This window comes from Siphateles boraxobius, unplaced genomic scaffold, assembly GCF_051911475.1.
Source record: "Siphateles boraxobius isolate OS27281-9 unplaced genomic scaffold, OSU_SipBor_1 31, whole genome shotgun sequence".
In the NCBI taxonomy this organism is placed as follows: Eukaryota; Metazoa; Chordata; class Actinopteri; order Cypriniformes; family Leuciscidae; genus Siphateles; species Siphateles boraxobius.
The window spans coordinates 1433225-1455325 of record NW_027508931.1 but is presented as its reverse complement, the minus strand read 5'-3'; the positions used below and the strand labels follow the sequence as shown (position 1 = coordinate 1455325).

At 35.6% G+C, this 22101-nt stretch overlaps 4 protein-coding genes across 5 annotated transcripts; 2 read left to right on the top strand and 2 right to left on the bottom strand.

Moving 5' to 3' along the window:
• The first annotated feature begins 260 nt into the window (after positions 1-260).
• Positions 261-3287, top strand: fam169b (family with sequence similarity 169 member B). Its single transcript, XM_077193987.1, is given in 10 exon segments — positions 261-308; positions 310-349; positions 625-749; positions 903-1005; positions 1091-1176; positions 1295-1469; positions 1546-1728; positions 2485-2613; positions 2814-2884; positions 3038-3287. Coding segments are annotated over 10 exon segments (1077 nt in total). The 3' UTR covers positions 3155-3287.
• A 900-nt stretch (positions 3288-4187) lies between these two features.
• On the top strand, positions 4188-6692 carry arpin (actin related protein 2/3 complex inhibitor). The gene is made up of 6 exons (XM_077248864.1): positions 4188-4345; positions 4687-4762; positions 5458-5590; positions 5847-6053; positions 6132-6295; positions 6535-6692. The coding sequence occupies exons 1-6, from the start codon at positions 4254-4256 to the stop codon at positions 6541-6543; spliced, it is 681 nt and encodes a 226-aa protein (XP_077104979.1). The 5' UTR covers positions 4188-4253; the 3' UTR covers positions 6544-6692.
• A 1318-nt stretch (positions 6693-8010) lies between these two features.
• On the bottom strand, positions 8011-18850 carry anpeplb (alanyl (membrane) aminopeptidase-like b). The gene is made up of 20 exons (XM_077248861.1): positions 16578-18850; positions 15964-16103; positions 15359-15498; positions 15133-15253; positions 14283-14437; positions 13822-13929; positions 13544-13687; positions 13380-13445; positions 12855-12920; positions 12640-12773; positions 12348-12430; positions 12084-12214; positions 10539-10594; positions 10305-10452; positions 10135-10223; positions 9958-10062; positions 9703-9870; positions 9477-9617; positions 8870-8951; positions 8011-8722 (listed from the first exon to the last, which is right to left on the bottom strand). The coding sequence occupies exons 1-20, from the start codon at positions 17177-17179 to the stop codon at positions 8573-8575; spliced, it is 2829 nt and encodes a 942-aa protein (XP_077104976.1). The 5' UTR covers positions 17180-18850; the 3' UTR covers positions 8011-8572.
• On the bottom strand, positions 18008-21124 carry LOC143759194 (uncharacterized). 2 transcript variants are annotated; one of them, XM_077248863.1, is made up of 2 exons: positions 20709-21124; positions 18008-20367 (listed from the first exon to the last, which is right to left on the bottom strand). In XM_077248863.1, the coding sequence occupies exon 2, from the start codon at positions 20265-20267 to the stop codon at positions 19143-19145; it is 1125 nt and encodes a 374-aa protein (XP_077104978.1). In that variant the 5' UTR covers positions 20268-20367; positions 20709-21124; the 3' UTR covers positions 18008-19142. The 2 variants fall into 2 exon arrangements, with proteins under 2 accessions (XP_077104978.1, XP_077104977.1); XM_077248862.1 differs by having other exon boundaries at positions 18008-20342; positions 20709-20843.
• Positions 21125-22101: the final 977 nt, after the last annotated feature.

Sequence of the window (22101 nt, the reverse complement as noted above, 5' to 3'; positions counted from 1 at the left end):
ATGAAATAGGGTAGGTGGATATGTACAATAAGCCAAGGGCTTCAGTCTATACCTTTTTTGATAACTGTCTATTTTGTATCGAAGAAAAATGTGTATGAGGACCGAAATAAATCCTGATGATGATGATGATGCAACACAGAATATATAGCCTACAGTATAACAGGAGGTCTCAGCCTATGTAGCCACGAAGACCTGAAATCTTTTGGGCTATAAACATTCTTGAATGAATTTCTCCTCCTCACCCTTTTCATAGTCACTAGATGGCGTTGTTCTGTTTAGAAACATTCAAAGGTCGAACGAACAACTATCAAAATGGAATCCAACTCTAAACTGGAGAATAGTTTTAAAGGTAAGGGTTTCCTTTGAGCATTCCCAAAATTGATTATGTTAGAACGAGGTTTAAATGGTTGTTTTTCATGCAAACATGCTCTCGCACTATGTTTCAACATACGCCTCTCTGACAGACTCGGGACAGTCACAAAGCGCAGTTATGTCACAATCAATAAAGTGCTACTATTTTCACGTGACGTCGTTCAACATTGTTAAAAAGTGTGCTATAATGCCATCATGGAATTAAAAACTCGTGTTATTGATTGTGTAAACATGTCAAATGTCTCCCCCCAGTGAAACTCTATCCTGTGGATCTACCTGTGCAGCATTATGGTGAGCTGAGCACAGGATGTGACGAATACCTGTCCAGTGTTCAGTCAGATGTTGTTAGGCTTTTCACCCTTCCTCATGGAGAGAAAGTGAGATGAAATACACTTGCATGCAATACAGAATTTAGTTATTTAGTGTCAAAAATTGCCTACCTAGCCAATAATACTGTCTTAGTTGGCAGCTCTAGTTTAGGGCAGATGTTATTTAAATTCCTCATAAAAGGGTGATATTTGTGAAAACAGGTGGAAGTAACCTGTGAGAACATTGGTCGGCTTGCATTTCTGAGAGATGGTGATTTATCACATTTTATTCTTGCTCTCCACACACCTGAGGATGAAACACAAGGTTCAGAGAGTGCTATGTTTCCCCTCTTAATATTTTTTGTGTCATCCTACTTAATTTGTATAATATATATAGCCTATACTTTCAGTGGTTGCTGTGTACTTGCAAGGCAAATGGTGGCCTGTTGGTGATGTTTTGAAGACATCGAACAAATCAAGACGTGGACTTGTGTTGGTGAGTAGCACTTATTTTGGTAAACTTTCTTTCCTTTAGCAATGTTTTGAGCAGAAATGTCATGATGTTAACATTGTCACCATTTCCAAGAGAGCTCTGACAGTTCCTGTCATCCCAGGTGGAGTCAGTGATGGAGAGAGTTGTGCTATTCCTGCTCAGTCAAGTTATATTTGGAATTCTGGAAAGGCCTCTTGGTGAAGACCTATATTTTTCTGCCTATTCCTTGTGGGAACATGGCAAAATTCTCTGGCAAAATGGAGAGGCGGTTGGGTTTTACACCGTCAAAAGAAAGGGTAATTTCCTTTTCTAGTATGCTTAGAAATTTGGTGTAGATTTAGAAAAATGGTTTATTGTGTTGTTTTTTCATAGGCAGCCTGTGTGACGGCTGCACTGGTCAGAGTTATCAGCTCCCTGTGCTGGACACTGTGTTTGTTCGCTCTCACTGGAGAAGGACCGGGCTTGCTTTACAGATGCTGGAGGATTTCTGTTTTTCCCAACCTTCCGAGGGCATGCTGGGAATTAGCTTTCCTATGTCTCCTGGCATGTATGGAGGTATGTATACAGTACACTAACGGTCAAAAGTTTGGAGTCTGCAAGATTTCTTTATGTTTTGAAAGAAATTTTTCTCTCCTCCAAGGCTGCATTTATTTGATCAAAATCCAGTACTATCCGGTAATAATGTGAAATATTATTACAATTTAAAATAACTGTTTTCTATTTAAATATATTTTAAAATGTAATGTATTCCTGATGGCAAAGCTGAATTTTCAGCATCATTACTCCAGTCTTCAGTGTCACATGATCCTTCAGAAATCAGTGTAATATGCTGATTTGATGCCCAAAATATTTTTGTGCAAAACGTGTTTTTTTTAGAATTATTTAATGAGTAGATTCGAAATAATAGCATTTATTCCAAATAGAAATTGTAGCATTATATATGTTTTTACTGTCACTTTTGACAAATGTAATGCATTCTTGCTTAATAAAAGTATGAATGAATACTAGAGTTCAGTCAAACCAAAGCAGACAAGAGTTACAGGATTTTTCTAAATCAAAATCCAGTTCGGAGCCCCATGTGGGCACCAGAATATCATATAGATAGAGATAGACCATCTACATAATTACAATGTTTTGGGAGTGACAACTGTAAGTAAATTCCTTAAATTATTGTTCCATGTGTATGCGAAATCAATAGTTTACATTGAACTGATAACAGTGGTTTCATTGGATGCTAATAAAACCACTCTTATCTGTTATTATTGATGTGATGGAAGCCTAGTACCTAAAGCTTTAAATAATTGTTTACAGTTTGCAAGAAGTATCTCGGGATCCACAAAGAAGAACGAGACCGTCTTTATGAGGTGGAACCCCCTGGTGAATGGGCTCAGAGACGCAATGTGTGGTTAAATATCCAGATGCGGGACCTCCCAAAACACTGTAAGGCTCTTTGTTGCTGTAAAACAGCAGATATTGACGTTGGTTTGGTAATAAAGCAAGACATGAGTAATTTGACACACAGCATGTGAGGAAATGGTTCTAAATACTTACTGGACTTGTGTTTTATTGTGCGTTAGAGATTGTGTGGGTGTTATTGCAATGATCAGGGCACTTTATCTCAGAGGTGGTGCTTTTTACAGGTGGAAACTCAGAGCAGAGTCCACACAGCTCATATAGTCACGAAAGAAGGGAAGCTGATTTAGAAGAAGAGGTATGATGTTATCTTGCGTTTATATAAGCTTATCTAGTGACCGTTTACTGCCTGTTACCGTAAATTGATCTCCGTAGTCCTTGGAGACTCTAATATTTAATCAAATATAATGATAAAATAAATAATTCTTTGTTGTCTTACTCATTTCTACAGGGGATTCTGCGACAACGTGGCTCATCAGTCAGTCTCAAAGACACATCAAGCTCGGAAAAGAAGCGACCAGCAGATCAGTCCAACACAGGGATTTGGTTTAAAAAAGCCAGGGCTTAACACTCATGTGTCCAGAAAGATCTCAGACAGGCAATGTCCTTTGAAAGCCATAACAGAGGGCCCAAATATTCAAGATGCAAAGAATGTAGATATGGGCAAATAAATAAATTCTAAATAAAAATATGTAATGCTTTATGGGTTTATCCTTATGGTAATTGTAAGTGCTACATTGTATGACTGTTTTTTTATTGTGTGTGTGTGTGTGTGTGTGTGTGTGTGTGTGTGTGTGTGTGTGTGTGTGTGTGTGTGTGTGTGTTTGTGTTTGTGTGTGTGTGTGTGTGTGTGTGTGTGTGTGTGTGTGTGTGTGTGTGTGTTTGTTTGTTTGATTGCTAGTTATTCTGTGTTTAGTATGTCATGCATGTACGTATAATGTATGTGTGTGTGTGTGTGTGTGTTTGTTTGATTGCTAGTTATTCAGTGTTAAGTATCGTATGCATGTGTGTGTGTGTGTGTTTGTTTGATTGCTTGTTATTCAATGTAAGTGGTATATTTTATTTCTTTTTATGTAATTTGTAGTTGTGGAAATTGTATTATATAATGTTACATTTCACAAAACAAAAATTATATTTCCACAAAATAAAAAATTTAAATATGCTGTTTTATAAATAGATATGAATCAGACTACCCAAAAGTGCTTTATGTTTAGTTAAGTCAATTCCATTGATGATATATAAAATGGTATTGGTATGCCTATATAAAATAAAAAAACAATTTTTTGAAGACATAGTAGAATGATAAATGACTTTACGTCCCTATATAAATCACAAAAATGTTGGGTGCACTTAAAATAACAGGAAACAGGTTTCCATTGCAATCATAAAACTGATGATGAATATTTTGCTTTTCATATTGGCACCACCACTTGATTCGCGCAAATAAAGAGCAAGGTCCGTGCAGAAGAAAAAGATGGGTAAAAATAATTCACTTCTCATTTTAAAGTTTTATTTTACATTCATTTATATGTTGTCAACAAATTACAACGGCATAGTACACAATATTTCCCCGCATAGCTAAACTGCGTTTCGAACGGATAGAGATTTCATGATGACGTAACCAGGAAGTGGCTGAGCTTTCGACGAAATCAAATCATCAGCAGAAGATGAGTCGCATTTATGACAACACTGCGTTATTAAACAAACCTGTGCATAATGAGAAACTATCCTCCGCATGGGATCCAATAGTTCACCAGAGGTAATACTTTAAATTGCAAGCCTGCTTTTTGCAGTTGTCGACTGTTTACTTCTCCTCGTCTCTCTTACAGATATGGATAATAGTCTCCAAATACAATAGTTAACGTTACATAAGTTATAGCTAATACTGTAAAAACATTTAGAAGTAATTTGATATGATATATCCTTCAAACTGTGAATTTTTTTGTAATAGAAAGTTATTATAGTTTATATCAACACTTTTGTTCTCTATTTTGTTTTAGTGGCGTTCTGGCGGAAACGATCGTTACCATAGTAGCCTACTTGTATCATAGTAACGTTACCATAGTACATTGTGTTTTATGTTTCATTTTCACTTTCCAGTGGTCATGGTGTCATTTTAGAGGGGGCGATCCTGGATGTGTCACGCCATGTCATAACAGATGTGAACAACAGAAAGGTAAAGGGTTTGTTTATTAGAGAACTTCAAACGGTTCCTCAACTCATAAACTTGGGTTGTACTCTGCAATCAGATCATTCACTAATTTAAACTACTGTTCATAAGTCTGGGGTCAGTAAAACTTAACTGTTACAGCAAAAAAAAAAAAAAAAAAACATTGAAAATTAATGCTGTTCTTTTGAACATTCTATCAGAGACTCCTGAAAATGTATCATGGTGTCCACAATGAAACTTATATAATATTAAATAGTAGAGAATATTATATGTCAACATTGATAATAATAAGAAATGTTTCTTGAGCATCACATCAGTATGATAGAATAGAATGATTTCTGAAGAATCATGTGACTGAAGACTGGAATAATGATGCTGAAAATTCAGCTTTGCATTACAGGTCCATTTAGAATTTCGTACAATAGAAAACAGTTATTTTAAGTTGTAATAATATTTAACAATACTACGTTTAGTGTATTTTTATTAAATAAATGCAGCTTTGGTGAGCATAAGAGTCTTTGATCAAAAACAATTAAAAATTCTATCGACCCCAAACATTTGAACAGTCGAGAATATATAATTTTATTTGTAATAAATGATAATATAATATTTTCCATAACTCTTAGTGATTCAGCAATTGTTTTATTGTTGCTTGTCTTGCAATATCATTTTTATTAACATCTAAAACGCGTTTATTTCAGGAGCGCTTCAATGTTTTGTACATCAAACCAAGCCGAATCCATCGCAGAAAATATGATTCAAAAGGAAATGAGATTGAACCTAACTTCAGTGATACCCGGAAGGTCAACACAGGTTATCTGATGTCATCCTTCAGTGAGTAGCCATAATGTGCATTTATTCAGAACCATTCGGTTTTAATATGGCATGTTTTTATTGTGCTTTTTAATGGCAGCCTGTTTTAACAACTTTCAGTTGTACCATCAAATAATAAAAGCTGGAATAAACTTTTACAAAACAATTACAAGTAAATGTAATATGCCGATTTATAAAATATCTTCATGTATGGCAGCAGACTATTAAATGCATGTTGTGGGCAGATGGTGTCTGTTTGTGTGTCTCAACCTTGCAGAAGTGGAGGCTAAGGGTGATACAGATTGTCTTGATGAGCGCCAACTGAGGGATATTGTGAATAAGGACCAGCTGGTTAAAATGACTTCAAAACATTGTCCTGGTCAGGCCTTTGCATTCTGGATCTCAGAGGAGGAGATGAACAAAACAGAGCTTGAGCCTGGCCAAGAGATCCGTCTTAAGACAAAAGGAGACGGGCCCTTTATTTGTGAGTGCAATGCTGGTTGTATGTACTTCTAAGTAAATCAAAGTGGCTACACTGTTCTGTCTGTTTTTGCCTGCCTAGTTTCCTTCGCCAAACTGGATGGTGGTACAGTGACAAAGTGCAACTTTGCAGGAGATGAGAACGCTGGAGCATCGTGGACAGAGAAAATATTGGCTAACAAAACTGATCAGGAAACGACAGGGAAGAGTGTCGGTCAGGGTGACGGAGCAGACGATGAAGAATGGGTAAGATTCTCTGCTCAACTGAAAATGTTTGTGTTTTGCTCTGGCCACATGAAGCATTTGTTTAGGAAATGGGTTTATCATGAACAGATATGTAATCGTTTTAACATTTCCTGTTATTCTATCATAAAGAGGTTTAAGATTAAGTCAGACAAATGCAATGATCCAGTGAAGGATTCGTTTGAGTTTCTTTGTGCAAACCTGTAACATCTGTTTTATGTTGTTTGGGATCTTGCTTTCAGGATGACTGAATGACACCATTGAGCTTCCAGGATTGGATCACAGTGCCTTGTTATCTGTCTTCCAAATGTATATTTACACCACAAAACACAGTCAGTATTACTATGTTATCATATGAAAATGTAATAAATAAACAGAAAAAGTGCCATTTTAAAATAAAGACTGTTATGCATTTTTATGTACTAAGTATTTTCAAAGGCATGTCCTTCGTATCATTAAGCATAGTTATTGAAAATGAGTTTATAATATTTCATAATCATATTTATACATGCAACTATATTAAAAAGATGGCCGATTAATGTCTGATTCTAAAATGATACGCTATTTTAAAACACTAAAACCTAAAATCAGTTAAACAAAAACTAAAATCAGTTCACTCTGGGGATCACTTAAGGATCACTCTGATCCTTAAGTAAGTTTAGGCATCACAACATTATAATGTACAGTATAAATAAATGATATACATTTTTTTATACTTTAGATTTTATTGTTTTTTAGATTTAGTGAAGTTTACATGTAAATAATTTGTGTTTTTTAGTGAGCGTTAAATGGTTGCAACAGTCATTTTAATGTAAAAAGGAAAATAAGCATGCACAATTAAATATCTAACATCAACAAAAGATGTGTGCGCATAATTAAAAATGCTCCAGCTACTTTAAAAGCCTACATCTGGACACATTTCGGCTTTTATGAACAACCTGGTAAGCACGACCTGGAGAAGACACGCGCTGTGTGCGCTCATGTCACGCACAAATAGAATAGGCAGGAGATAATAGCTATATTAACTTGATAAACAATGTTAGCCGTGTTCACCCCTAGCTGTTAGCCTGGCAGAGCCGGTGTTCATCTCGATGGGTAGCATGAATCGTCAGAACACCTATTTGCTTTAGAATATTAGAGAATGAGCTTCAACGTCACCCGAATCCGCAGCCAAAACAAATAATCCACCCGCCTCAATATTGTTCTCTGATTTAAGTATTCGCTGCCAGCCGAAGATGAAATTACAATTATTCTGTGTTGTTACGGGCGATTATAAATGATTGTCATCTTCAACAGTGATCTCGACGGTTGATGCGCGCGCCTCTAATGGTGACATATACACTGATGAATGAGCGCTGCTTTTAAATAAACATTTCTTTAAAACAAAATTGATTTGATAAAATTTTATTTTCTTAATGGCATAAACAGGCCTTTGAAATTCAAACTGGAATGTCACTGTTTCTGTCACTGCGACTTCCCGAACAGACGAACGCACGCGCACGCGCACGGATCACTTTTAAAGTAAATTTTGAAAATTGAGGATGCGGTGCATCGAAATGCATTGTGATACCGAATTGAACTGAATCGATGACATGATAACCGAACCGAACCGTGAGACCAGTGTAGGTTGTGTGTGTGTGTGTGTGTGTGTGTGTGTGTGTGTGTGTGTGTGTGTTATAGATCTATTACAACAATACCAGTGCATCAAAAGAAACAGCTGCGTAAAAAAATCACTTTATTATAAGATTTGCATGTCTGACTTTTACATTTTACAATAAAAATATGAAACAACTTTTGTCTTTCACAATATCATCAATTACAGTAATCAACAAAAATATTAAAGCTATGGTTTTATATAAAGGTAATATTTCAAAATACTAGCTTTCATAATATGCATTTTAATTAAAATAAACTATACAAATACAAAGAATAACATAATAGTCCTTTGTGCTTTTATTTTTTTTTGTGCTTAGATGTGATTTCATCACTGTAAACAATACTCAGTAATATCAGCTAAATTATATTAAAGGCAATAAGCTGTCCTAAACATTAATTTTTGGCCTTTTCTCTTATATACACCATATATCTGGCTTTAACTACTCAACACAGAATAGGGAAGGTGTTATGAAGCCATTTTAAAATTGCACATTCGTTGTTCTCTTCTAGCGCTTGAATAATTCTCCTGCGAAAACCATCTCAGAACCACAGAAGGGTGTTGCTTTTATTGTGGAATGCCTTTACATCTGTTTTTAATTGTGCAGGCCTATAAAAACTCTGATCTTACAGCTCTCCATTGAACCAATCCTTAACATTCTGCTTGTTTTCATTCACCCACTTAATGTTGGCCTCTGTCCTTTCAATGACCTGCTCCAAAGATCGAGCTGCGAACCCCTGATCATCCTTATCCTGCTCCCTCTGAAGCTGCTTCAGCTGTGTGAAGACAATTTTGAATGTTTGTGTAAGAACAATGGTGGAAACACAATTACAGATTGAGAAATCATCAACTATTACTCTTTATCATCCCTCTACAATAACTAAAAGAGTCAGAGAGTAACCAAAAATGGCAAACAACAGCACCTCTTCAAGTTCAACGTCCCTGGAGAATCTCTTTGTCACGCTATCTAGTAGACTCCCTAAAGATATGATTCCCGCTCCATACCTGCCCAAAAAAAGATGATTGTTAGTCACATGCCCATATACTTATGGTTTCCAACAAGTAACCTTTAAGACAATTAAGACTATCATTCATTTATAGCTGAAGGCAGCCTTTGGACCCTGAATTGCTGTTGATCTTTGACACTTTTATGTAACTTGGGTGTTATAACTTCCTGATTGCTGTGGCAATTCCCAATTCATATTTTATAATTCATTATTTATTTCAAGCCAAAGACACAGACTGAACATGTTTGCGGAATATGTAATTTGAGTGGTTTAATTTGCCTGAACTGTAAAAAAATTTAAATAATATTGTATTGTATTGTAAATTATTGGAGTACATTTACAAGAAAATACAATCTTAGTCTTTCTACTCCGAAATGTTGTCTTTAATTTAATGTTACTTTCTGTTTCTTTGTAATAATTTTAAAATTTACTAGCAAGGTTTTGAGTGAAAATTGTTACTCCACCAAATTTTTTCCCCGTTTTCATTCATTGAATTTAAAGAATCATTTGAACCTTTACTTACTCTTGGGTGATATAGGACCACTTGCCACGAACAAAATCCCATGCGAGAGGCTGGCCGGCGACATTTCTGGCAATGTAGTTTATGGTAGAGACCATATCCATCTTTCTTATCTTTGAAGGGTCAAGAGTGTACTCAAGATATCTGTTGGATTATAAACGTCAATAGTGAGTATGAAGTAAACATAGTGTCTGTTGAGATGGTGTAAAGAGCAAATCGTTGCCCTGACCTGTTCAGCAGCCAGATTTCTTTGGTACATGATAGGGCATATCTTAATTTGTCTTTCTCGGCAGCGACTGTAGACCTTTGGTATTCTTCCCAAACAAATTCCCAATCATCCTCATCACCGGCAGCTATTGCACTGCAATAGATTGCCTTCCTCAAATTCGGATGAATCCTAAATGTAAAAATACATCAGCTTTCAAGCAGCTTTCAATTCAATATATCTAATGTAGATGCATAGATGTCTTAAAGATGCACTCACTTATTTGAGCCATTTTTATAATCCATGAATAGACCTTTTGCCATTTCTATGCACTCAGGAAGGCCATGGGCGCAGGCCACTGAAATAGCATTTACCTGGTTATACCTAAAAAGAAAGAAAAAAATCAGCTAGATTTCCAACAAAATATATATAAAGAAAGACAAAAAAAATGCTTACTGGTCAGTGTAATCCTCAGGAATGGTTGCATTCTTTGTGTACCCTTCAAAGTGCTTATATAGTCCTGTAATTTGCTTGCGTAGGTATTTCTTGACATAGAAATGTACAGATAAGTTATCACATTTTCACTGTTTTGTATGTGTTCAAGTAGACTGTTTCCTTGTGCTCACCGTTATCCCACCATAGACTTCAGAGCGATCAAACATAAGGATAAAATGGTCCAGGTTTTTCAGTGCTGACTCCCATGGAATATACTCAGTATCATTCACCAGGAACTTAGTTAGACTTAGTGCAATAGTGACGTTGAGGCGATGAGCCCTTTACAAAAAATATTAGAAGTTAACATACAGCAATAAATCCCCGTGAACAACAGAATTACCAGATCATCTGAATGTAAAATGTACCTTGCAAGATTAAAAGCGTCATCAATGAGTTGTCCTCGGTTGATGAGTGGAATGATCTAAAGATGTAAGGTATTTTTTATCTCATCAGTATTCTGCTTGAATTTTTAATATTTTCTGTAAATGACAAAACATACTTCACGCAAATCCTACGTGTCGTGAACGCAGTAGCTTGCAAACTCGATTTCACAAGTTGCGTACTGAAATGTGTCGGATCGCGCGCATTGTATTCGCAGCGCTGCCACAAGAGGCGATAGCGTGAATTATTGTAAATGTCTTTTTTACAGTTTCAGTTCACCAGCAGCTACTGTCAATATAGGCTACATGCCGTACGTCACTCACGTGAACAAACAGGAAAATAAGTCTCATCGCATTCGCTCGTCGAAGTGTTACAGCACTGTGAACTGATGGCGATATCTATGGACTTTTAAGGTAATCATCTAACCTAGCAAATTATTTTTATTGTTGCAGTTTTGTTATTTTTTTTAAATCCAAAGGTTAGTCAAAAGAAGAAATATTTAGATATCAGAATTATTACATATCAATCTGCATTTGCGATGGACATCGGTTATGCTCATTTTTGGTAGATCCTTTAAATGCATCTTGAGAAAAACAGTTATATTTGACATATATATTCATGAATATATTGCAGTATTTATTAGAAATGACCTATCTGTGCACATCAAGTTCATGTGCTCTAGTAGACTAATCCTTGATCAAAATAACAAATTATTATCACCACTTTGGTCAGTGTAATCTTCAGGAATGGTTGCATTATTTGTGTAATTATAATGTTATTACGTCTCCCATTCACCACTATAGCCTAGAAGTTTACCCAACGATGATGACTTCCACTTCTGAGAACCCCCGGAAATGTGAAAAGTTCACGCAATGTCGCAAGATGACAACACAATCACATGATGTTCTACTCGGAGCTGTTCACGTCTGGCTCAGAATTGGAATTATCAATGGCAATGGAAATATGAATATGTTGCGATCAGGCGGTACTGCAGTCATATGGTACAAATGGGAGCTCTCAGAAAATTCCCAGTTAACATGCTGTAATTACGATTTCTACAAGAACGTGAATGCTTTTTACAATTCGTAATCTCATAATTAGACATTGTGTAAACACACCTAAGGGTCTAAAGCAAACCACAACAATCCAACGATCCAATCAATTCCTAATGGACAAAATCAAGTCACGCCCTACATTTTTTCTTGTTCGAGAAGCCGTTGCACTCTGATATACGCGACAATAGGTAAGACAAAAACTAAAACAACTTCCATTTCATGCTGATTCAGTATGTTTATAGCAATTTACCTGAGTAATATGGTTTAATGTGAGAGGCAGCCTATTTGAATGTATCTATATCGCCCCCTTGCGTAGCCTACTTAAGTTTGATACCGCTAGACCAATGGAACAGCACACGTTAAGTATGTTTAACTGGATCTGTTGTTGGCCAAGGGTTCGCGTACTTGCGCAAAGTTGTGTTTCTGCCCTTAACTGTAAAGTGATTTTAAAAGGATGCTAATAACATGTCTTACATGATGATCTTTTTCAAGCTGCATTAGAAGTTTGTTCCAGTTTTCTTCATCGTAGTTCACACGGTAAAAGCCAGTGCAGTTGATGTTGGCGAGAACCCATTGATCTTTGAGTTGAAAATGTGGCCTTCGAACTATAAGGAAGGATGCAGAAATGAGCAACAGGGATAATCACTACAAACGGCTACTGCATATTTAGTCCTGTTGTTTTAGCAGGTTTCCTTCTTATATTTTAAAATGAAGCTTTAAAGTTTATTCGTTCCTTACCTGGACCTTTTACTTTCAGTAAATCTCTTTTCAATCCCGGATCATCAGACTTAATGTATGTGATTTGAACCTGCCATGGAATACTGATAGGGAGAAAATAAACAATATTTGAATTTGGAAACTACTGAATTATAGAGACTAAACAATAAAGACTATATTGCATATAATGGTACAATAATTTAGGACTTTTTATTTTATTACTTTTAATCCAATGCTATAAATGGCCTGCCATGGAACCTAAATGATTCAGTAAATATGATAATATTGAATACTATTGATTTTTGGAACTCACTCATGGCCCACGCCTGGCTTTAGTAAAAACTGTTCTTGAGAAGTGTCCCCCGTCTGGCTATTAATGGTGATTACTGGGTACCCAACTTGCTTAATCCATGTGCTCATGAAGCCTTCCAAATCTAGATTTGTCTCCTGATCATTGTTGGAAATATTTGTCATTATTCTCCCATAAAATTTCAATTTAAAAGAATTGAATATAAGTCCTCGATTTACCTTTTGCAAGCATTCCAAAAGATCGTTGTACACAGTGTTATTGTACCGGAAGTTGTCGAGGTATTTCTAAAAGATATACATTTATCAATTAAACAATCAGTCCTGGTCCAGTCTCCACAAAAGGTCATAAGTTGTAAAAACACAATTATATTAAAATATTTAAATTATATATAATATATAACATTTGAGTTGGGGATTTAAAAAGCTAAATAAAGCATCTGAACATTATATAAATATATTGTTTTCAAAATACAGTACTGTTATACCATATATATTCTTGTGATGGCTAAGCTGTTTTCAACCTTGATGTTAAAAAATCTTTCTTGAGCACCAAATCAGCAGATTAGAATTATTTCTGGAGTAATGATGCTGGAAATCCAGTTTTGCCATCACAGGAATAAGTTACATTTCAAAAATTATTAAAATAGAAAACATTTCTTTTAATTGTAAAATTATTTCACAATATTACTGTTTCCAAACATTTGAACAATATAGAGTATATAATTCCCCCCGACTTCGGCTTACCCTGAGTCCTTTCATAAATGCGGTGTCAGTCATGAATGCGGACAGCATTCTCAACACGGAAGCACCCTAAAGGATGTACAGAGCATGAAGGTTTTTGTTTTGAATTGATTTTGAACATTAAGGTACTTACTGACACTATAACTGTATTGAGATGTCATGTCAACCTTGCTGTATGTGACGTCATCAAAAAGTTCTATGATCTCGGAGGAAGTTTGAATATCATTTTCATTCAAGCTGAGAGGATGAGAAGAGTTCAAGGAATCCACTTGAAAGGCGGACTGGATTTCTCTGAGAACAATTAGATCTTTCTGAAAACACAAATGAACAATATCATCAGAGGAAGTTGGAGTTGGCAGAGTTTTAATTTAATTAAGTTATTCCCATTATAGTTTTCGACAAAAAAATCATTCAAATCATTATGCTAAAATAAACAAAAACATACCAAGTCCCAGTGAGCAGCTTCCACCCCAATGTATGACATATATGTCGCAAATGCTTCATTCAGCCACAGGTCATTCCACCAGCGCATAGTGACAAGGTTTCCAAACCACTGAAATTAAGCACAGGTGTGAAATGGAAAAATTATTTATTTAAAGATTTATGATTTAGGGGTTCTCAACCCCTAGTTCTAGAGGATGATCTAAATATGTAATGTTCTAAAGAACTACATCAGAGAAAATACACTGCAGAATGCATGCATAGTCATAGGATAGCAAAAATAAATGGGCTAATCAAAATTCTCATATATTTTGATTATGTTTATTTATTTACATATTTTTGATTTTTTAAGGTTGTCACTACTGGACAATTAACAATGCCATTCACTGAAATATCTAGCCCAATGTGAACTCTAGTAGGCGATGATGAATTATGCAAGGATATTAAGGTTATGAATATGTTTACCTGATGTGCCAACTCATGAGCAATCAGAGTGGCCACCCTTTCTTTATCAAAGGTTGATCCCGTACTTTCATCATACAGCAAACCTGACTCCTGATATGAAATCAAACCCCAGTTTTCCATGGCTCCGACACTGAAATCTGGCAGGGCAATCTGATCTGTAATAAAACAAATTTTGCTTGTGATCCTCCATGTCTTTTATATGGAACACAGACTCATTTCAGCTTGTTCAGCATGTTCTGTTTGGGATAGTTCACCCCAAAATGAACATTGTGTAATGTTGTTCCATACCTAAATGACTTTATTTTTAAAATTTTTTTAGAACACAAAAGATATTTGGTAACACTTTACAATAAGGTCTTATTTGTTTACATTAGTTAATGCAATAACTAACATGAACTAACAAAGAACAATATTCTTACAGCATTCTTACCCTTTGTTAATGTTAGTTATTTAAAACAATGTTCATGTTAGTTCACTAATATTAACAGATAACTTTTGATCTTAATAAAGTATTAATAAAAGTTGAATTAACATTTTCTAAGATTAATAAATGCTGTAGAAGTATTGTTCACTGTTAGTTAATGTTTACTAATGTAGTTAATTTATGTTAACAAATTAAATCTTATTGTAAAGTGTTACCAGTTATTTTGAAGAAGGTCTTTGTCCGGTTCCATACAATAAAAGTCAATGGGGTCCAATTTTTAAAACAACTTTTTGTTGTATGGGCACAAAAAACACATTTAATAAGTGGTGAACTTCATCCATATGTATTGATGCAAACAATTCAAATAAACCACATAATTCAATAGAGCCATTGAAACCTTCTCGTTGTTTTTTCCCCTTGACTCACCTAGTTTATCCAGTGGGTATTTCAATCCAAATTCCTTCTCATAGTGATTCAGAATCTTCGGTGTTATTTCAGCTGCATAGTCAGCATGGCCAGCAGTAATAGCCTCTCTCTGAGCATATATCTTTGAAACATATCATAATAATAATTTGTTAAATGTAAAAAAAATAAAAAAAATAAATAAAAAGCCAGCACTAAAGTGTCCTAAATAAAAATGAATGCAACATACATGCATGTTTGCCTCAAGAGGTATCGTTTTATACGAAAAATCAGATAAAGTGAAAGCCAATAGATAAGTTGACATGATGGGGGTCTCTTTAAATTTAGTCACAACCCATTCTTCTCCATCTATTTCAGTCGAGCCTGAGTCTGAAAAACAGAAATTATACAGTGAGCATAAATACTTTGATTTTTGTTTTGTTTGCATTGTTTAAATCCTTTTCAAATAAGCAACAGTCTTTTCCAAATTTGTGAGATTTTGAACGCTACTGTTTGCTATCTTGACGTTTATTGTTGTCTGTATTAGAGACTATATTTAGGACTAAATATTTACACTTTTAAAAATAAAGGTTCTTAATCTATGGTTCCATGAAGAAACTTTAACATCCATGGAACCTTTCAATACAACAAAAAAGTTTAAAAAAGGTTCTTTAGATTTTTAGAAGTTCTTTTTTAAACTGTTCACTGAAAGATTATTTGGGGAACTCAAAATGGTTCTTCTATGGCGCTGCTGAAAAAAAACTAAAACGTTTTAAAGCTTTATTTTTAAGCATGTATATATTATATGTCAAATATGTTCTTTCATGTACAGTGAAATTTTGACTTTGTCCTAACCTCCCATGCCATTGGAGAGGGCTATAGTTCCAGGTCTGTGGATAATAGTAATATCAAACACAGCCTTCAGAGCTGGCTCATCAAAGCACGGAAATACTCTCCTCGCGTCTGTGGGTTGCAACAGGCTGGTGGCCAGGAATCTGTTTGTGGAGAAGGATTTATGCAAATTATTGTGGATTTATCTGTCACATATTTGTCATTAAAACTGTATGTAAAAACAACAGTAAATGTACATAATGGCGATTTCATAAAAAAAAATCTCAGGAGGCTTCTCACAATAAACAATTTACCGGACAAATGATAGCCTGTGGTGAATATTATGAAGAGAAAGTTTAGAAAATTATTTTTTTAAACTATTTATGTGACCAAATACATGCAAATATAACTTAGACTGAAATAAGTACACATTCACATTTTTTCAATGAATGTTCTTTGGTGTTTTTAACCGAACTGAAAAGAGACATTTGTAAGACAAAAATATAAAATTTAATTGTATATATATATATATATATATATATATATATATATATATATATATATATATATATATATATATATACTAGTTTATAAATAATATTTCTATTAAAAGAAAGCAGATTTCCTGATATCTTTACCTTTCTTCATCCTCCTCATCCTCGTCTTTACTCTTCTCAGAGTACCGGCTCACATACAACCCAGCCAAGTCTTCAAAAAGTTCCCCTTCAAAGGTGGTAAAAAGATCATAGTAGGTCCCATTTCCAGATAACTTGTCCTCGACTTGGATCTCTAGGAAATTACTTTCATTGTAATGAATTTTATATCTGCTCTCTAATTTCTCATTTGAATCAGATTTTCTCACTTCCACATTCGTCACATTTAGGTTGTGAACATGAAGAAAGATGGTTTTGGAGTCTTTCATACACTTTAACCTTACAGTTGAGTTCCCCGTGAAAAAGAAGGATTGGTTTGTGTAGTTGTTAGTTATCGCTGCGTAAAGGTACGGTTGGAGGACGACTTTGTAGCTCTCAGGAATCAAATAGTCGTGAAGTCTGAGATTCGTTGGAGGATCTGTTGGAATAACCGGAGGTTTAGTTGGACGAGGTGGAACCAGTGGACGTTTTTCCTCTATTTGAATTTGGAACATCACAACCATCAACACTAAACCACAAACAGAAGAAACTGTGATGACCCCAATGCCGACAGCCACGGCCTTGGAAGTGGCAGTTCCTTTGGCCATTTCTGATCCTTCTGAGAAACCTCCAAGAATGAAGTGAGCTAAGGGAACTTGCTGAGCGTTTTTAGACTCTGTACCCTCTCACAGATCTTGACAATATATCAATTGGGACGTCAAGCACCACTACCACGCCTATCAAGATTACACATTAACTAGCATGGATGAGCCAGAATCACACAAACATGACTGTATTTGACATGTAATACGTTGCATCGCTCTTTGTCCCACATCTGGATTCAGTTATAATATCTGTTATGCAGTCCATTCTGATCCTCTTGAGTCCATCTTATGTTCTGCCATAGACCTTCAGACCTCAGTCATAGACATCCAGCTGTTTCAGAGGTGACAGCAGTGTTCTGCACAGAAATGTCTCTAATGACTCATTGAACCAAACAAAAAAAACGTCATTGACGGATTTCTGAGCCTTTTCTACTACTAAATCAGTATGTCTTTGAGTGAAATTTGGAGTGTTTTTTTCGAAGAGTTAGGGGAGGGGACTCTGGTGCCTTTTTTTTTAAAACTCACCCTAACCTTCCCCTCCATTGAGTTTTTATCTAAACGTCTTTAAAATCAGCAGATGGTAATGTAGATGAATCTACTTTTTAAATCTAGATGGATGGATGGATAGATATATTACAATATATTAAAAACTGTTACTCTTTAAAAATCTATTTATATCCATCTTAAATTCAAATTATAAAGTCTTTTAATTTAAAATATTTTTCATTTGTGTCTGTCTCTTTTAAACATTAACATTAACAGGAATTATAACTGAAAGCTACAGTGAACCATTTGCATTTTTTAAAAACAATCAAAACAGCACAAATGTTATTTAGTAAAATTGTATCATTTTATTGTAGCTGTTTGAGTTCCAGCCAGTACACAGAATTAATTTATCACTGCACCGAAAAGAAAAGGGTATGGTGGTGCCATCCTGTGGATGAGCATAAAGTACTGCACACAAATCACATTTCATCCACCGGTTGTTTACAATGGGGGGAAAACTTCTATGCACATGACATACATTATATGAGTTATCTATTAGTTTTTGGGGCTAAAGGCAATATTTTCATTCCATAAAATCAAAGCAAAACTCTATGGAAGAAAAACTTAATTAAAGGCACATTATGTTAATGCTTAGCATGAATGCTGATCTAATCTTAATCAAGAATTGCCTATTCATTGGTCAGCTAATACCTCATCATGTAAAGAATGTCTAAGCAGTTCAAGTTTTACTCATTACTTCTTTAGAAAGCCCTAAACTCAAGATTTTGCCAAGACACTTGCCCCAAATATGGATAAACTCTAGGATGCAACACAATACATTTTCACTCATGTGAAAATCCTTAAAAACACTCAATAACAGGCTCGAACTAAAATAAAATCGATCTATTTCAATTCAAGTTTCTGAAAGTGTGATTAAAATTAAATTGTCAGAAGAGGAAAAAGTTGTCTGAAATTATAGATTATCAGGAATGTCGTAACTTTTGGTCACAGATTGCTGAAAACACTGAGGTAAAATCTAGTTCAGGACATAGATTCACACAAATAAAGGCAAAAACCCCCTTTAATTTAGATGATTCCTACTGAAACACAGAAGGAATTAAATGTTTTAAGGAATTAAGAGTTCATGTCAAAGTGATCAACACTCCATTGCTGAAATCTGCTTTATCCTACTTTTTGCACAATAGAACAATTTTCCTGACTTCACATAAGCTCCTAAAAAATGCACTGGATCATAAACCTTCATAGCACAAGTCAAAACTCCTTTTAGGCATAATTGTAAGGTTAATAAAATGCACATATATTGAAATTGAATCCACTTATTTGTTAGGAAGGTGTGGCTATAATTAAATTACAGCATTAAATAATTTTCATTAGAGAGGATCAGAATTGTGTTGATTATATTTTTGGTCCATCTAATGTTTTTCTTCAGGATGTGGCCGTGATTGTTTAAGTTTCAACTTCACCAGAGCCAACTGTCTAAATGCTGAAGGCAATAGCAAGACTGCTGGAGGATTGACGTCAGCTCTCTGTAACTTTGCTCTTTCCAGTTGGGAAGGAGTCTTTCATTGTTAAGGGCCTGAAGCTTGGGCGTTCCTTCACGCAAGACCTGATACAAGCAGGGCCATCGGCTCTGTATCTGCAGTCGAGTCCTGCGGTCCAGGGTAATGCCCCGAACGATCTTCTTCGCCCGCAGCTCTCGCAGCGCTGGAAGGTTTAGGCAGGAGAAGACCAGACCACGACTGGGCGACACATCCAAGAACTCAAGCGAAAGGGATTCAAGGGTGTACGAGATGCCTAAATTCCGCAGAGGTACAAGAACGTGGAGCGTAAGGGACTTTAGATTAGGGAGCGATTTCGTCAGTGTCTGTAAAGTGTTCGGGCTGACCCCTTTGAATACCCAAAAGTACTTCAGTTCTAAGATACGAAGGTGTTGAAACTGAGTGATCAGCGTAACTGATGTTTCGGACCAGTCGAAGTGCAGCCGCATTTTTGTTATCCTGGGACAGCTGTGGACGAGTCTGGTCAGGAGAATCTGGAAGTTATTGACCTGGTCCATCTTGGTGATATTGTCTTGATGAGAGCTAGAACTGGTGTGAACACGAAGGTCGAGGGGCTCCAGCAGTGTAAATGTCCAGTTCAAATCTACATGACTGAGATCCCGGCAATGCACGTTCTCTAGAAGGTGTGAGAGGAGCTCTCCCCATTTATTGCACAGGTCCCCTAGATCAAAACTGGCCTTCAGAGTCAGCAAACTAGCCCCACGGGATATAAGATGATGGGTGTAATGGTGAACCCAAGCTTTCCAGCGCTCAAACTCTCTGTTGGAAACTAGCAGACCCTCCTGGCCCAGATGAAACACCCCACGGCGAGAATAGTCTGCAACTCTCCAGAGCTTCCCGGAGCGCACTAAGCAACTCCAGCTAGCACACACAAGAGCAGAGTTGCACTTGTCCACCTCACTGAGGAATGAGAGCACATGGAGCTGACATTCCATGGGTAAAGAGTTGAAAGGGAAGTAATCTTCATCACCTTTAACCCTTCTCCTTGTATTAATTGGAACAAGGGCTCTCTTCCGTTGAGGCATGTTTGTCAGTGCTTGGTTAAATCTTCAAGATCATCCTTTTGTCTTTCTCTCTCACTGAGAGACGTTTGACTGCACCTAACTGAGAGACGTTTGACTGCACCTAACAGAAAACAATATGTAATTTATAGTGTGCATCTCAACAGTAAATGCGTAAAACATTGTCTGCAATTTATATCCAAAGATCAATTCTGACTGGATAGGTTATCTCTAGCACCACAGTAATTGTTTCAATTCGATTCGTGAAAGAAATCGTTCACGAATCAAAACAGAATGTAATTCCTAATGTGCATCAAGACAGAGCATCTTAACAGAAAATTCATAAAACATGTGCAATATTAAAACATTTTGACGTCTGCAAATTTTTACGATTTTTACATTTTGAATTAAATTAGTAAACATAATATATGTGGAAACACTTAACTTACGCTAATGATAACTTACCTTTGACATACTAGCACATTCCTGAGATATAAAGTTAATATTAATCGCAAAGTCAGCTCAGCACATTGCTGTTTTTGCTAAGCTTTTGGACGAAATAAGACATGTAATTTTTTTTATTTTTGTTTTTTTGCAAACTATGCAGAATAGTTTTATAAACCGCTAGTAGCGCGTTGTTAGCCTGTCACTGCGGCCTGACATATTTTAACGATAGATGTAAAACAAAAGTGTTCGTTCGCTCAATAGAATAATTATACTCAAACTATCGTGTCAGTCTGACTGAGCTCTTAATTAAAATAGAACGCTTTAATTAGAGAGTATTAGTCAGCACTTTAGAGCAAACTAAGAAGCTAAGCTGTGCTGAGAATCCCTTTGAGGGGCTGTTGTTGTTCTCAGCGAGTGACATCATCAATGTGCGTGCTATCCTTGGGTGTTTATGGCTGATCCAGGAACAGCTCTGTAAATGTACTCCAAATATAGTTAAAACAGGATTTAGATTGAAAGAACTGACTTGAGGACAGGCTCAACGTGCTTTTCGACTTCTGCTGTCATGAGTTCCGCATAAAGAGTCGATAGCGGTATCGTTTTGTCAAATTTCTCCATCACTACTTTTTAATATCTCACGCTGATCGATATTATTAATAAAAGAATAATGTCAGAAACATATTTTACTGCGTGTATCTGGCAACGTTATGAAAGTACGACTCATTTCGGCGCATCGGTTCTTTCGAACAGGTTTGGAAATGTTCCAGATTTCTAAGAGATGCGTGTTTGCACTATATTGTAAAACAATTGTTGAATAATAAAAAAATAAAAAAAGATATTCTAATAAAGAAATTCAAAGATATATCAATACTATTTTTCATTCACATAATATGAAAGCAATTACACTCAGTGTCATATTTATATAATTATTAGCGAACCACCTTGGCTGTATGTTTTTCCTCATAGACTGTTTTTCTATGTATTATATAGGCATAGCACTGTCCTGTTTGTTTGAAGTTTAATAGCAAAAAAAAACTTTCTAATAACACCACATGTATGCAGATAGAGGTGAATTCAGGTAATGGGACACATTTTGACATTATTCACTTTTTTTTAAAAAGGCCCAATTATCCAGAATTAACTCTAACTGTTTAGCCCTAATACGTTTTTGCTCAAGTTGTACAGTCCTTCTCAAAAAATTAGCATATTGTGATAAAGGTCATTATTTCCCATAATGTAATGATAAAAACTTAACTTTCATATATTTTAGATTCATTGCACACCAACTGAAATATTTCAGGTCTTTTATTGTTTTAATACTGAGGATTTTGGCATACAGCTCATGAAAACCCAAAATTCCTATCTAAAAAAATTAGCATATTTCATCCGACCAATAAAAGAAGTGTTTTTA

Bases quoted from the DNA above. Each gene is read 5' to 3' on its own strand.
- arpin (XM_077248864.1), top strand. From the start codon at position 4,254: ATGAGTCGCATTTATGACAACACTGCGTTATTAAACAAACCTGTGCAT. The intron at 4,346-4,686 runs GTAATACTTTAA...TTCACTTTCCAG, and splicing joins GATCCAATAGTTCACCAGAG to TGGTCATGGTGTCATTTTAG. The intron at 6,054-6,131 runs GTGAGTGCAATG...TTGCCTGCCTAG, and splicing joins AGGAGACGGGCCCTTTATTT to TTTCCTTCGCCAAACTGGAT.
- anpeplb (XM_077248861.1), bottom strand. From the start codon at position 17,179: ATGGCCAAAGGAACTGCCACTTCCAAGGCCGTGGCTGTCGGCATTGGG. The intron at 14,438-15,132 runs GTGAGTCAAGGG...GTTTTATTACAG, and splicing joins ATACCCACTGGATAAACTAG to ATCAGATTGCCCTGCCAGAT. The intron at 10,595-12,083 runs GTAAGACATGTT...TTACATCTTTAG, and splicing joins AGCTTGAAAAAGATCATCAT to ATCATTCCACTCATCAACCG.
- LOC143759194 (XM_077248863.1), bottom strand. From the start codon at position 20,267: ATGCCTCAACGGAAGAGAGCCCTTGTTCCAATTAATACAAGGAGAAGG.